General features: G+C 36.2%; 2 protein-coding genes across 2 annotated transcripts; one reads left to right on the top strand and one right to left on the bottom strand.

The window, feature by feature from the left end:
* The first annotated feature begins 379 nt into the window (after nucleotides 1–379).
* Nucleotides 380–4,043, top strand: LOC103491734 (transcription factor ICE1). Its single transcript, XM_008451796.3, has 4 exons — nucleotides 380–1,778; nucleotides 2,041–2,265; nucleotides 3,154–3,324; nucleotides 3,669–4,043. The coding sequence occupies exons 1-4, from the start codon at nucleotides 672–674 to the stop codon at nucleotides 3,750–3,752; spliced, it is 1,587 nt and encodes a 528-aa protein (XP_008450018.1). The 5' UTR covers nucleotides 380–671; the 3' UTR covers nucleotides 3,753–4,043.
* Nucleotides 4,044–4,678: 635 nt separating this feature from the next.
* Nucleotides 4,679–6,692, bottom strand: LOC127143777 (light-regulated protein, chloroplastic-like). Its single transcript, XM_051086724.1, has 3 exons — nucleotides 6,399–6,692; nucleotides 5,081–5,251; nucleotides 4,679–4,920 (listed from the first exon to the last, which is right to left on the bottom strand). Exons 1-3 carry the CDS (start codon nucleotides 6,581–6,583, stop codon nucleotides 4,845–4,847), a joined length of 432 nt encoding a protein of 143 aa, XP_050942681.1. The 5' UTR covers nucleotides 6,584–6,692; the 3' UTR covers nucleotides 4,679–4,844.
* Nucleotides 6,693–12,685: the final 5,993 nt, after the last annotated feature.

Below are 12,685 nucleotides of genomic sequence, written 5' to 3'. Positions count from 1 at the left end.
TAGGATCAATGTCGTACTTAGCAGAATCATATGAAATAAGGAGAAGAGAAACAAGTGTCTTAACTTGATTGATGTTAAACTTGGGTACGTTGTAGTATCATTATTGATTGTTTTTAGTACAATTGAGAATGAGAATTCAAAACATCGTGACCATTCCAATTGAATTATATTATATTTGGTTGTGCTCGTTGTTGTCATTACCCTGATTTAATTTGATTCTGGAAAGCTTCATTAAAAAGTTAGTCATATAATTATTTGAAATCAAGAGTGGGACGTAGACTCCATAGTTCACCCATAAGTGTACTTTCATATACAGACATATATGTGTGTACGTAGGTATATTTTGGTAATAAAATTGGTTTGTGGCATAAAATTTTTTTGTTGGGAAGAGGAGAATTGAGGGAGAGAAAAAGAAAAAGAAAAAGAAAAAGAAAGGAATGGAGAGGGAGGGAGAGAAAGGGAGAAAGAGAATATTAGAGATTGGCGGTCTTCTCTTTCTGTTTTTGCTCTGAATTTCTGATACGTAACGTTCAAACTTTGGAATATATTTCTCTTTCATTTCTTCTCTCTCTCTCTTTTAAAAAGCCTTTTCCCTTTTTTCTCTCTCTTTAACGACCTTTCCTCCTCCTTCTTCCCCCCTCCTCTCCTCTGCAGTTCTCTCCCTCCACCAAATGCTTCCCAAATCCACCGGAATCCTCTGGCTCGACGGCGACCATGAAGACGCTACTTCTTGGACAACAACAACCAACCACGACAACCACCACTCCCTCCCCATTCCTCCCGCCCCCTCCATTTCCTCCTTCAAATCCATTCTCCCATCCGACTGCTACATCAACTCTTCTACTCCTCTCAATCCTTCCCACCAAGATTTCCCTTCCCTTTCTTCTCATCCCCACCTTCCTGACCTTCCTTTCTCCTCCAATCCTTCTGATGACTTCCTCTTACACCCTTTAGATTCCTCCTCTTCCTGCTCTCCTTCTCACGCTTTTCCTCTCCATCCTTCCCATTCCAACTCCATCTTACCTTCTCACAAATCTTCCTGCTTTTCTTCTCTTCTTAACGTTGTTTGCGGTTCCAGTTTTGATAATGCCTTTGATTTAGGCGGTGAAAATGGTCTGCTTGGATCTTACCAGGGTAACCAAGCTTTGATGGGTTTCACTGGCATTTCGTCTCTTCCTCAAATAGCTAATCAGGAGCTCACCTTAAACAACTCCGACTTTCCCGTTCCCGATAACTCTCCGGCATTTGGTCCTGGATTTAATTCGGCGGCTGCTTTTGAGAACTTCGATGCCTGTGGGAATGCTCTGTTTCAGAACAGGTCTAAGGTTTTGAGACCTCTCGAAGTGTTCCCGGAGGTCGGTGTGCAGCCGACCCTGTTTCAGAAGCGGGCGGCGCATCGAGTTGGCTCTGGTGGACCTGATAAACTAGAGAATTTGGAGGTTTCGGGGTTTAAATTAGGAGAAGGCTCAATGTGGACGCCGAATTTAGAGAGGCTGAGGAAGATGAACGGCGACGAGGACATTGAGGATGGCAGCGTGGATGTTTCTCGCTTGAATTATGATTCCGACGAACCCATTGAGTATAATAAGCAAGAGGATAATGTTAATGCTAAAAAATGTGGAAGCCATTCCAATGCCAACAGTACTATCACTGGCGGAGACCAGAAGGGGAAGAAGAAGGGGCTGCCGGCGAAAAATCTGATGGCGGAGCGGCGGCGTAGAAAGAAACTGAATGATAGACTTTACATGCTTAGGTCCGTCGTACCCAAGATAAGCAAGGTACGGATTCAGGATTTTGCTCGTCTCGATCTCATGGTGGATAGATCTTGAACCACTGGTGGCATAGAATAAATGTTCTCAAGTTCATAGTAAAAACGACTGTGAATTATTAGGATTTGTGGCATAATTGTATCTAATTTGTAATCGTTAAGCTCATGTGTTTTCTTGGGAATTTGGGCAAATAATTCCTGTTGTTTCAATGTTTAATTTTTCTCTGATCCTCTGTTAAAACACCAAATCTCTACTCTCCTTGTGTACACAGATGGATAGAGCTTCAATACTTGGAGATGCCATTGACTACTTGAAGGAGCTTCTTCAAAGGATAAATGATCTCCATAATGAACTTGAGTCGACCCCTCCTGGTTCTGTGTTGCAACCTTCTGCGAGCTTTCACCCGTTGACGCCGACGCTGCCGACTCTTCCTTGTCGTGTCAAAGAGGAGCTGTGTCCAAGCAACTTGTCCAGCCCCTATGCACAGCCTGCCAGGGTAACTATCCAACTTCTTCTTTTTTGCTTCTTTTAGGATTTAGTGGTATTTTTGTGTTTCGTCACTTTTGTATATCTATGCAGCTAGACGTTCTTCCTTTTTGTTTGTTCTTAATTTTCCTCAACAAGTGCTTGCAGCAAGAGCTAATATTTGATTCTGAAAGAGCTAAGAATATTTCAATGCCTTATGATATTAATGATGCAAATGATTGCTTAGTAATTTTTTGAGCTTGCTTGTTTGTATGTAGAAACTACCAATGCATGAACAATTTTTGCCTTGTTCGAATGAGTTACTTCTAAAATTTCAACTAGATCTATAGTCAAATGTATCAGTTTGAAGTCCCCCTCCAAATAGTGAGGTCCAATGAACTGTCTGATGATACTTGTATGGGATGTGGGCATGGAGCAGTAACATGTGCTCTATGCTACTTTGAAGAATCATACCAAACACATTTTTAATGGTGTATGGTCTACAGTTTCTTAAACTAGCAGTTATCATGTGAGTTACAGTCTCTTCGTCTTATTGTTATAGGCTGTAGAAAATATAATCAAGTTTAGCAGATGAATCCCTATGTCTTAATTAACTGAGAGATGCTCAAGAATATGTCGTGGGTAAATTTCTTGGACAGTATGATTTTTTGTTAGTTATAATGATATTGGTAGAACACTTGCATCTCTTTTTTGTTTTTTTTTCATCCGAGGAATTCAGTTCAACTGGATACTGAACATGAAAATCATGTTTTCGATTCATTTTCTGAGCGTATCTTTATGAAGTTAGTTTCATTCTCGAACATTTATGAGATTTGTATGCATTTTCCAATGTGCATGTGTGCTCATGTGCATATATTTATGCTTCAAATCATGATTGGTATCCTGCATAAATAAACAGGTTGAAGTCCGGGTCAGAGAAGGCAGAGCTGTCAATATTCACATGTTTTGTTCTCGCAAGCCAGGTCTCTTGCTATCCACCATGAGGGCTTTGGATAACCTTGGGTTGGACATCCAGCAAGCTGTAATCAGCTGTTTCAATGGATTTGCTTTAGACGTGTTTCGCGCCGAGGTTCGCTCTCCTTTCGTTTTCATTGGCCCTTTGTTGACTTCGATCTTTCAAATTAGTTGTAGTGGATGTTTGGAAATGATTTTGAGATTGTTAAAATCACTTTTGTCAGGCTTAAATAAACCTTTTTACTTTAATTTCTCAAGACTAATTTAATATTTAATCTTACGGCTTTGGATACAATTTTCATATATGAATCATTAAAAGAAGTTTGATTGTCCGCAATAGCACATTCATGTATGCATATGTGGGTTTGGAACTCCCCATTTCTCTTCTCTTCAATGGGCTGTTTTGTACTATTAATCTTATATCCTGCAAAGATTCAATATCTTTTCATTTCTTTTCAGCAATCCAAGGAAGGTCAGGAGATCTTGCCTGAGCAAATAAAAGCAGTGCTGTTGGATTCAGCTGGTTTACATGGTGTTGTATAACTGAAGCTATTAACAAAACTGAAGCAGCTCTTCCCATTGATGGATGGAATAATTGATGTGTTTTTATGCATCAACAAATTCTGTAAATCCAACAAACATTCAGCTTAGCCCCGTCTTATTCTCGAAGGCAACAACCACAAGTAGGTGTGGGTAACATTTTGTGGGTTTAGTATTTTACCTCTCTTGCTTTCGGAACATAATTGCAAGATCAACCTCATGTGTCACACTTCATTTGGTTGAGTTTTTTGGAATAAGATTTTTCTTCTTAAATGTAGTTTACTTCTGTTATAACCTTTTTAAATTGCCTTCATCTCTCTGATTTTGCCCCTAGGTTTTAATCTTTTTTTTTTTTTTTTCCATTTGGTTCATAAATTGATACTTTTATCTCTATAATTTTGATTTGGTTTTCAATTTTCAATATATTAATTCAAATATTTTATACTTTTACTTTTGAGTTTTTACTAACGTCCACTTGAATGCCTTAATATTAACTTTTAAATAACTAACTATATTAGTTGGGGGAGAATTATTTCTAAATTTTGAAACAAACTTAAGTATGAACTCGAACTTTTATAAGTTTAAAAGAATTTAGATTGAAAATGGTTGTATGACACTAATTGAATTTATAAATGATTGAACTAGTTAGAACATCTTCTAAGATTATATTTGAAAATGATCAAGGCACCAATTCTTAGAAGTATGGAGGAGACTTGTTCAAATGTGATTTAACATTGTGGAAACATTTTTAAAAAATTGCTATGATAAAATGATGGAGTATCCCTGGATAGAAAAAGTTAGAGAGGGTTGTGTAGAGTAATTGAGACGGTTGAATGTATGAGTTTTGTAACAAAAATGTTAATGAAGTGATGTACAGGTATTAGAATGTTATCATCAAATGAAACCTTGATTGGAAAAAGGAAAGAAAATAGCTAAAACATTTAAGCATTATTATTTATAGAGAATAGTGAAAAGGATGTTACAGACTTTAAGTTACAATTAGAGAAGCTATGATATGGGCATATGGGGGCTAATCAAACAACAACTAAGAAGCCTCTAGTATTTTATTTTTGTGCTTGTTATGAAATAAAAAGACTAGAAAACCCCATTTAGGAACTCAGCTTCACAGAATTCTCCACCAAGATCATCGCAAGCCTCTCCTCGGAAAACACTGCATTTTGAAATACATGATAAAGATATTGTTGTGATGTGAGTTAGATTTTGAATATTGAAATAATAAAAGGATTGTTGTTCATATAGATGATTATATTATAATATGGTTCGAAGTTTGGAGGATAATGAAAAAGAAAAGGAAAAAATAAGTGAGTTACGTCTTTGAATCGGCGGCATAATCAAGATACTCTCTATCAATCTCCTCCAAATTTGCAACGGCGGGGTTTTGATTATTGTTAAGTGAAGGCTGAAGCCTTACTTCTGGAAACATATTTGCCCAACAACATGCCTCTCCACCTATTGTCTCACATGCTTCTGCTGGAAACACCCTGTTCTCATACCATATACAACCTTCATCAAAATATTCTTAAAATATCCACCTTCATACCATAAAGAAATTAAAAAAAAAAAAAATACATCATTTCATTCCTCATCTTCTCATCAAATTTGTTAAAACAGAAAAATATATATATATATATATCAAGATGCCGGTGAAAATTTAAAACTATGAATTCAACCAACTTAAATTTATTAAATCTTCATCATATTTTTATGTTTTTGATAAGTTTGACATCACCATAAGACATAATCAAATATTTTCATTATAACATACCAATGATGGAATTATACAACCAAAAATATAAAATTTTCTTTTAAACCTAATTATGTTAACGATAAAACATTGGAAAAAAGATCCATTTTAACTCCAAATTTGTCAGATTGTATCCATTTTAGATTATAGAGATTTTTAAGTAATAAATTCTCACTTCTAATTAAATATCAATAGAAAAAAGTTGTTTCATACATATAAAATAATAAAATCATACAATATGTATATGAAGTCGATAATTTCCTTAGAGAAAGACAACGTGAGAGATTCTTTTAATTTTTGAAATTTATGAATTCTGACATTGGTCAAACTTTTTCTTTTATAAATTATTTCATTGCAACTATGAGTAAAAATAATTTACGATTAATGAATGAATCAGTTAAAATTGAATTATGAGTTAGGAGGATAAAACTTTGAGTAAGTTTAGAGTGAAAATGGATGTTTTCTCCGATATTTAAACTTATTTTAAAACGGTAATGTTTATTCACACTTTATATTTTTTAATATTATCTTTTAATATTTCCACATAATTGAAACTTTGATATTTTCGTCAACAACAACGTTTAAAACCTCGTAGATTACAAGAATACACTTTTATTCACATTTTATGGCACCATCAAAACCATAAGTTTTCATATTTGTCTAATAATTAAGTTAATGATTTTCAATTTTGTATTTAATAATTTCTTGCAGTTAAAAGATGTCAAATGAGTCCGAGTAGTTTCACTTATGTATTAAATGATGTATAATTTAAAGGTCAAGATCCAATATGGAAAGATATAACTTAATCGAGGAGTTTGGTGTAGTGCTTCAAATTTAATTTCAATACAAAACAGAAGCTAAGGTTGCAAGAGAAAATAACTTACGAGATAGCAGAGCTATAATCAACTACAGATGTGTCATAGACGACCGAGGCGGTTGCTTTGATGGCCGAGGGACGTGATGAGTTAGAACCAAATGTGATGAAAGGGAAATGAGAATGGCTACTATTGGAAAGTGTTGAGCTGGGAAGAAGGGAAGGAACAGCAATGCTAAGAACAGCGGCCTGCATTTTGGATTTTGATGATATGTTGTAAATAAGGTTTTGAGATTTGAATGAGCATAAGTAAGTTATAATTAACTCTTTATATAGAATACACTGGAGGGTGTCTCTCTAGATAAGATTGCTTTGCTTCTTCTTCCTATGATGTTTATTCATTTATAGGAAGCTTTCAAACTTTCCCATCATCTTGGAGATATTTTTTAATCTCTCCAAGATATTTTTGCCCAAGGCCCATTATCTATAATGTCTTAACTCAATAAAGTTACACATACAGCTAAATTGCCAGTCCCCACTGAAAATAACATATAATGGAATGGATTAATTTGGATTAGATGGAAGGCCAGTTCTACAGCCAAATTCTCATTCTCCCATTAAAGGACAATAGACCTCTCCCATATATTTGGATGGGTATCTTATTCATGCCTTCTTCCTTCTCTAGTCTAGATACCTTGTTAGTATTAAACTACCAATTCACCTAAAAATTTAAACTAGTGGGCTTGAAATATTTGAAAGACTCAACAAATGAAAATCAAAAGCTTAAGCTAATGGTTAAAGACAAATTTAATTATATATCACTAACAATTAGAATAGTTACGCCAGTGTAGTATCAAGTCGATCAAGTGCACTTCGATGCCCAAATTAGTACACAAAGTGCTCGGTTCAGCTAAAGAGAATTGCTTGCGTTGCCATTTAATTATATGACATGTTGACTATCTCTTGCTTGGGAACATCTATACTGATTGTGTGAGAGTAGGCGCAGCCCTCCAGGTTACAGAGTGTCAATAGCAAACTCTTCAAACTAGCCTCAATTGTTTTTCTTTTTGGTGAAATAGGGTGAGCTTAGCTTGTTGACTAAAGACATAACTTTCTTTTTTGGTAGATAACCTAAGATAACCCTCAACCATATGATATTATTTTATGGAGATAGTTATCTATTTTTTTATATACTATAAAGATCCGATTTACTTGGATTAATTTGTAATACAGTCTGAGATTTCTTTTTCTTTGTTTCTGTTCATTAGCCAAAACAGTGAACGAACATTTTAGCTCAGTCTTTTACAAGAAGTCCTAAGAATGATTACGGATTCACTATCTTTCCGAGGCTAAAATACAAGGACCTATTCGTACAAAATATAATCCAGACCTAAGGTTTGATGAAGCAACCCAATTTAGATATTCGAAAGAAGGTTGAAAGAATAATTTGGGCCAAATGTTTCGGGCTAGGCCCACAATCCATGGTTCCTTCTATTCTTTCTTAGAAGGTTAGTAGTACAAGCCTAGTTAATCTGCCCATTATGACTCCAACTTCTAACCTAGATTTCAAACAAAAACAGTCACATATTTGCTCTATCCAATCAATCAACCTTGTCCAAGGAGTTTGTTTTTTCTTTTTTAATTAAATTTATTTCTTAAAAGTGAGAGGTTGACAATCAAACTTGTTAATAGTAATCAATATCTTATTAACTAAGCTATGTTTGAGTTAATCTCATCATAGAAATGTATATACCATAGCTATTATTCATCCCTTGCATATATACAATGATCAACCTCTGACAACATACATACTTGTAATAGTTGAGTTTTATATTCTATCTTTTCGACTATCTATTATCTTTTTGGTAGATAATGAACTAACCGAAATTAATTCTGTGGTTTATTGATAAAATGGAATTTGATTACAATGTAAATTGAATTTGCAACTCAATTAAATGTCTAGGGCCTTCTTGTTTTCTTCCTCTCAAGAAGAACAAGCCAACTAACTCTTCCAACTAAACATGAGATCCTTTTTCCGCCCAAATCTCTCTATTTATACTAACTCACACTAACCTACTTAAAGAATAACAGACTACTAACAAACTTACTACAATCTGTCTTTTATTACAATTCTGCCACTCATACTAAACCTTCTTCTTATTCCTTTTACTGTACTGAAATACTATTGGAGGTCTATCATTACTCCTCCCTTCCAAATTCACCTTGTCCTCAAGGTGAAGACTTGAATATTTATGTTGCACTTCCTCGTACATTTCTCAAGTTGCCTCATGATTCGGCAATCCTTCCCAGCTCACCATAAGTTCCCAGCCTCTTGCTTTATTTTTGCGATAGTCAATAGCTTCAACAAGATTAGTCTCCCACACAAAGTTCTCTTCCAGCTGCTGTATTGTTGGTTGCGCATCAGTATGCTCTTCCACCACTTTCTTTAGTTGAGACACATGAAAAATAGGATGGATTACGGAACCTGTCGATAATTCCAGCCTATAGGCCACTGGACCAATCCTTTCAAGGATTTTATAAGGTCCGAAATACTAGGAAGAGAGCTCATTTCTTTTTTCTCTCAAGGAAAATTGACGATATGGTCTTATCTTAAAAAACACAAAGTCCCTAACTTCATACTCCACATGTCGTCTTTTCTGATCAGCATATTTTTTCATCTGATCCTGTGCCAGCCGTAAATGGTCTCTTAAGGACATTAATAACATATTTCTTTCTTTCAACTGTTCATCCAATGTAGCATTGGATGTTACCTGATCGCCAACATCAGAGAAGGAGGTTTGTGCCCATAGACCACTTGAAAAGGTGTCATGCCTAAAACCCTCCGAAAGGTGGCATTATACCAATACTCGGCCCACAGTAACCAGTTAATCCATTCTTTAGGCTTTTCGCTGCAAAAACATTGCAAATATACCTCAACTCCTCTATTCACCACTTCAGTTTTCGCAAATATACCTCAACTTCTCTATTCACCACTTCAGTTTGTCCATCGGAGTGAGGATGATATGCAGAACTTCTATTCAATTTTATTCCAGCTAATCGAAACATCTCCTTCAAAAAATTACTAAGGAACACCTTATCTCTATCCGACACAATGGATTTGGTAAATCCGTGAAGTCTCACTACCTCCTTGACAAACAATTCAGCTATTGATTTTGCAGAATATGGATGCTTCAGTGGCAAAAAATGGCCATATTTACTCAGTCGGTCTACCACTACAAATATTACTTCAAAACCTACTACCTCAGAAAAACCATCCACAAAGTCCATAGATATATCACTCCAAACCTATGTAGGAATCTTAAATGGCTTATAACCCTGTTGGAGACAAGAATAAAGTTTTATTCCGTTATAATTTTATACAGCTGCTCCTATCCCCCACATAACTCAGTTATAATTTTATACAGATTCTCATCCTCTTCGACTTCTTCTTTAATCGTCTTTAAATCAAGAAAGATCGGGGCTATCATACTACACAATTGTGCAGTAGAGGGGATCCTTGAGAGAGCATCCGCTACTTTATTCTCAACTCCGGGTTTATACACTAACTCAAACGCATATCCCAAGAGTTTAGCAATCCACCTTTGATATTGTGGTTGTATCACACGCTGCTCCAACAGAAACTTCAATGACCTTTGATCAGTCCTCACAATAAACCTCGTTCCCAACAGATATGGTCTCCATCTTTGCACAGCCAAAACCACGGCCATCAGCTCTCTTTCACATACCGGTCATCCCCTGTCCCTTATTGCCAATGTGTGGCTATAAAAAGCTATAGGACATTTATCTTGGATTAATACTACTCCCACTCCAAAACAAGATGCATATGTCTTAATCTTAAAGGGTCGGTCAAACTTTGGTAACGGTAAAATAGGTAGAGACATCATTGCCTCCTTCAGCTTGTCAAAAGCCTCGTCAGCTTCTTTATTTCATTTGAACCCTCCTTTCTTTAGTAGCTGAGTAAGGGGAGCAGCAATGGCTCATACTGATGCACAAACCTTCAATAATACCCAGTTAATTCGAGGAATCCACGTGTTTCCCGCACATTCGTTGGTTTAGGCCAATCTGCTATAGATTAGATTTTTTCTGGGTCTACTTCCACCCCATCTTCAGATATTATATGCCCTAAATACTCTACCCTTGCTTTGCCAAAACTGCATTTTTTTCTATTAGCATACAACTCATGCTTTCTTAGCACAATCAACACTACTTCTATATGCTTTAAATGATCATCAATATTCTTACTATAAACCAATATATCATCGAAGAAAACTAAGACAAACCTCCTCAAATAAGGCTTGAATATGGTATTCATTAATGATTGGAAGGTAGTCGGAGCATTAGTTAGCCCAAAGGGCATTACTAAAAACTCATAATGGCCTTTGTGCATCCGAAAATCAGTCTTTTCCACATCTTCATCTGCCATTCTAATATGATGATAATCTGCTTTCAGATCAATCTTAGTTAATAAGGAAGCTACACTCAATTCGAAACAATTCTTCAACCACCAGAATTGGGAACTTATCCGAGACAGTGACATTGTTCAGGGCTCAGTAGTCCACACAAAATCGCCAACTACCGTCTTTCTTTTTAACCAATAATACTGGGCTTGAATATGGACCTACACTCGGTCATATATCCTCCGAGGCTAACATCTCGCCAACTAGCTTTTCCATTTCTTCCTTTTGATGGTATGCATAGCGGTATGGTCTTACATTTACAGGGTTAGTATCCATTTTTAAATGTATATGATGTTCAACGCTCCTTCTAGGTGGAAGCTTCTCCGACCATTCAAAAACATCATTGTACTGATTTAACACAGAAGCGATTAACCCCTTTGTTTCGTCACTTTCCTCTGTTTCCTTAGAAATTGTACTATTCAATTCGATCAGCCCAAGAGATCTACATTCAATAAAATATCCATGATCTTGATCCTCCTAAGTCTTCGATAAATTTTTCAAACTCACTCTTGACTTCGTAAGACTCGGATCACCTTTGATACATATTTGCTTCTCATTATCATGAAATGTTAATGTTAAGTTCTTCCGGTCTACAATTGTCACCCTTAGTGAATAAAGCCATTGCATTCCAAGAATAATGTCTACCCCTCCTAGTTCTAATGGTAGAAAATCCTCCCTTACACTCCATTCATTCATTTTCACATCTAAAGACTCACATACTCCTTTTCCTTGAACAGCCGCCTAAACCAAGTATAACGCCATAATGACCAGTCTCCTTAATTGGTAATTGTAGAGATTTTATCAATTTTTCAGACACAAAATTATGTGTGGTGCCACAATCAATCAAAATTACCACCTCCTTGTCTTGCAACATACCTCTAACTTTCATTGTTCCCAGAGCAGTCAAGTCAACCCAACAACAGAATTAATTGATAACTCCACACAGGCTGCAGTGTTATCTTTTACCTCCACCATTCTCAGTTCTTTACTTTCGGCTTCAACTTCTTCAATAATTTCAAGTTCTTCATTGTTACTGTTGACCAGAAACATTCTAAGGTCTCGCTGCTCTTTCATTTTGCACTTGTGACAAGCCGAATACTTCTCATTACATTTAAAACAAAGTCCCTATTCTCTTCTCAATTGGAACTCTAGGTCAGGTAGCCTTTTAGAAGTTCCCTCCTTGCACACTTCACCGGCATTTGGGCTCCTCGGCGTAATCGTCCTTATAGGAAACAACGTATTTCCTTTATTTTCACTTGTAAACTGATTTGCTGTAGGTTTTGCATTCACTGAGGATTGCGATGGGTATTTTTCGCTAGAAAACCCGTTCAAATTCGCTTCACCTCTAATAATCTCTCTATTTTCAACCAATTGAGCTATCAACACCATCTCGGCTAAGCCTTTCGGTCTACAGAATGCTACTTCTGCCCGTATCCATGGAAATAATCCATTCATAAAAGTTTCTTCCACAACTATTTCTTGTAGGTCGGACAAAGGAGTTACCAACTTATGAAACAAGTTTCTATATTCTTTTACCGTAGTTTCCTATCGAATTCTAAGGATCGGCCACAAATAGATCCTTCTCTAGTAGATCTAAACCGTACTAATAGCCTTTCTTTCATATTGGACCAACTCACAAATTTCTCCCTCTCCTCTTGCGAACAGTACCAATTTAATGCTGGACCATCAAAGCTAATAGTAGAAACTAACATTTTCTCAGATTCAGATAGCTTATGTATTTGAAAATACCTTTCAGCACGGAAGAGCCAGAAATCGGGATCCTCACCGATGAAAACCGCCATTTCCACTTTCTTAAATTTGCTTCGATCTGCCGAGTTATCGTCTGAATCACTTTTCTTTTCGGCTCTGTTTTCTTCGA

The sequence above is a fragment of the Cucumis melo genome, chromosome 6, assembly GCF_025177605.1.
Source record: "Cucumis melo cultivar AY chromosome 6, USDA_Cmelo_AY_1.0, whole genome shotgun sequence".
In the NCBI taxonomy this organism is placed as follows: domain Eukaryota; kingdom Viridiplantae; phylum Streptophyta; class Magnoliopsida; order Cucurbitales; family Cucurbitaceae; genus Cucumis; species Cucumis melo.
This window is presented reverse-complemented; position numbering and strand designations above follow the sequence as displayed.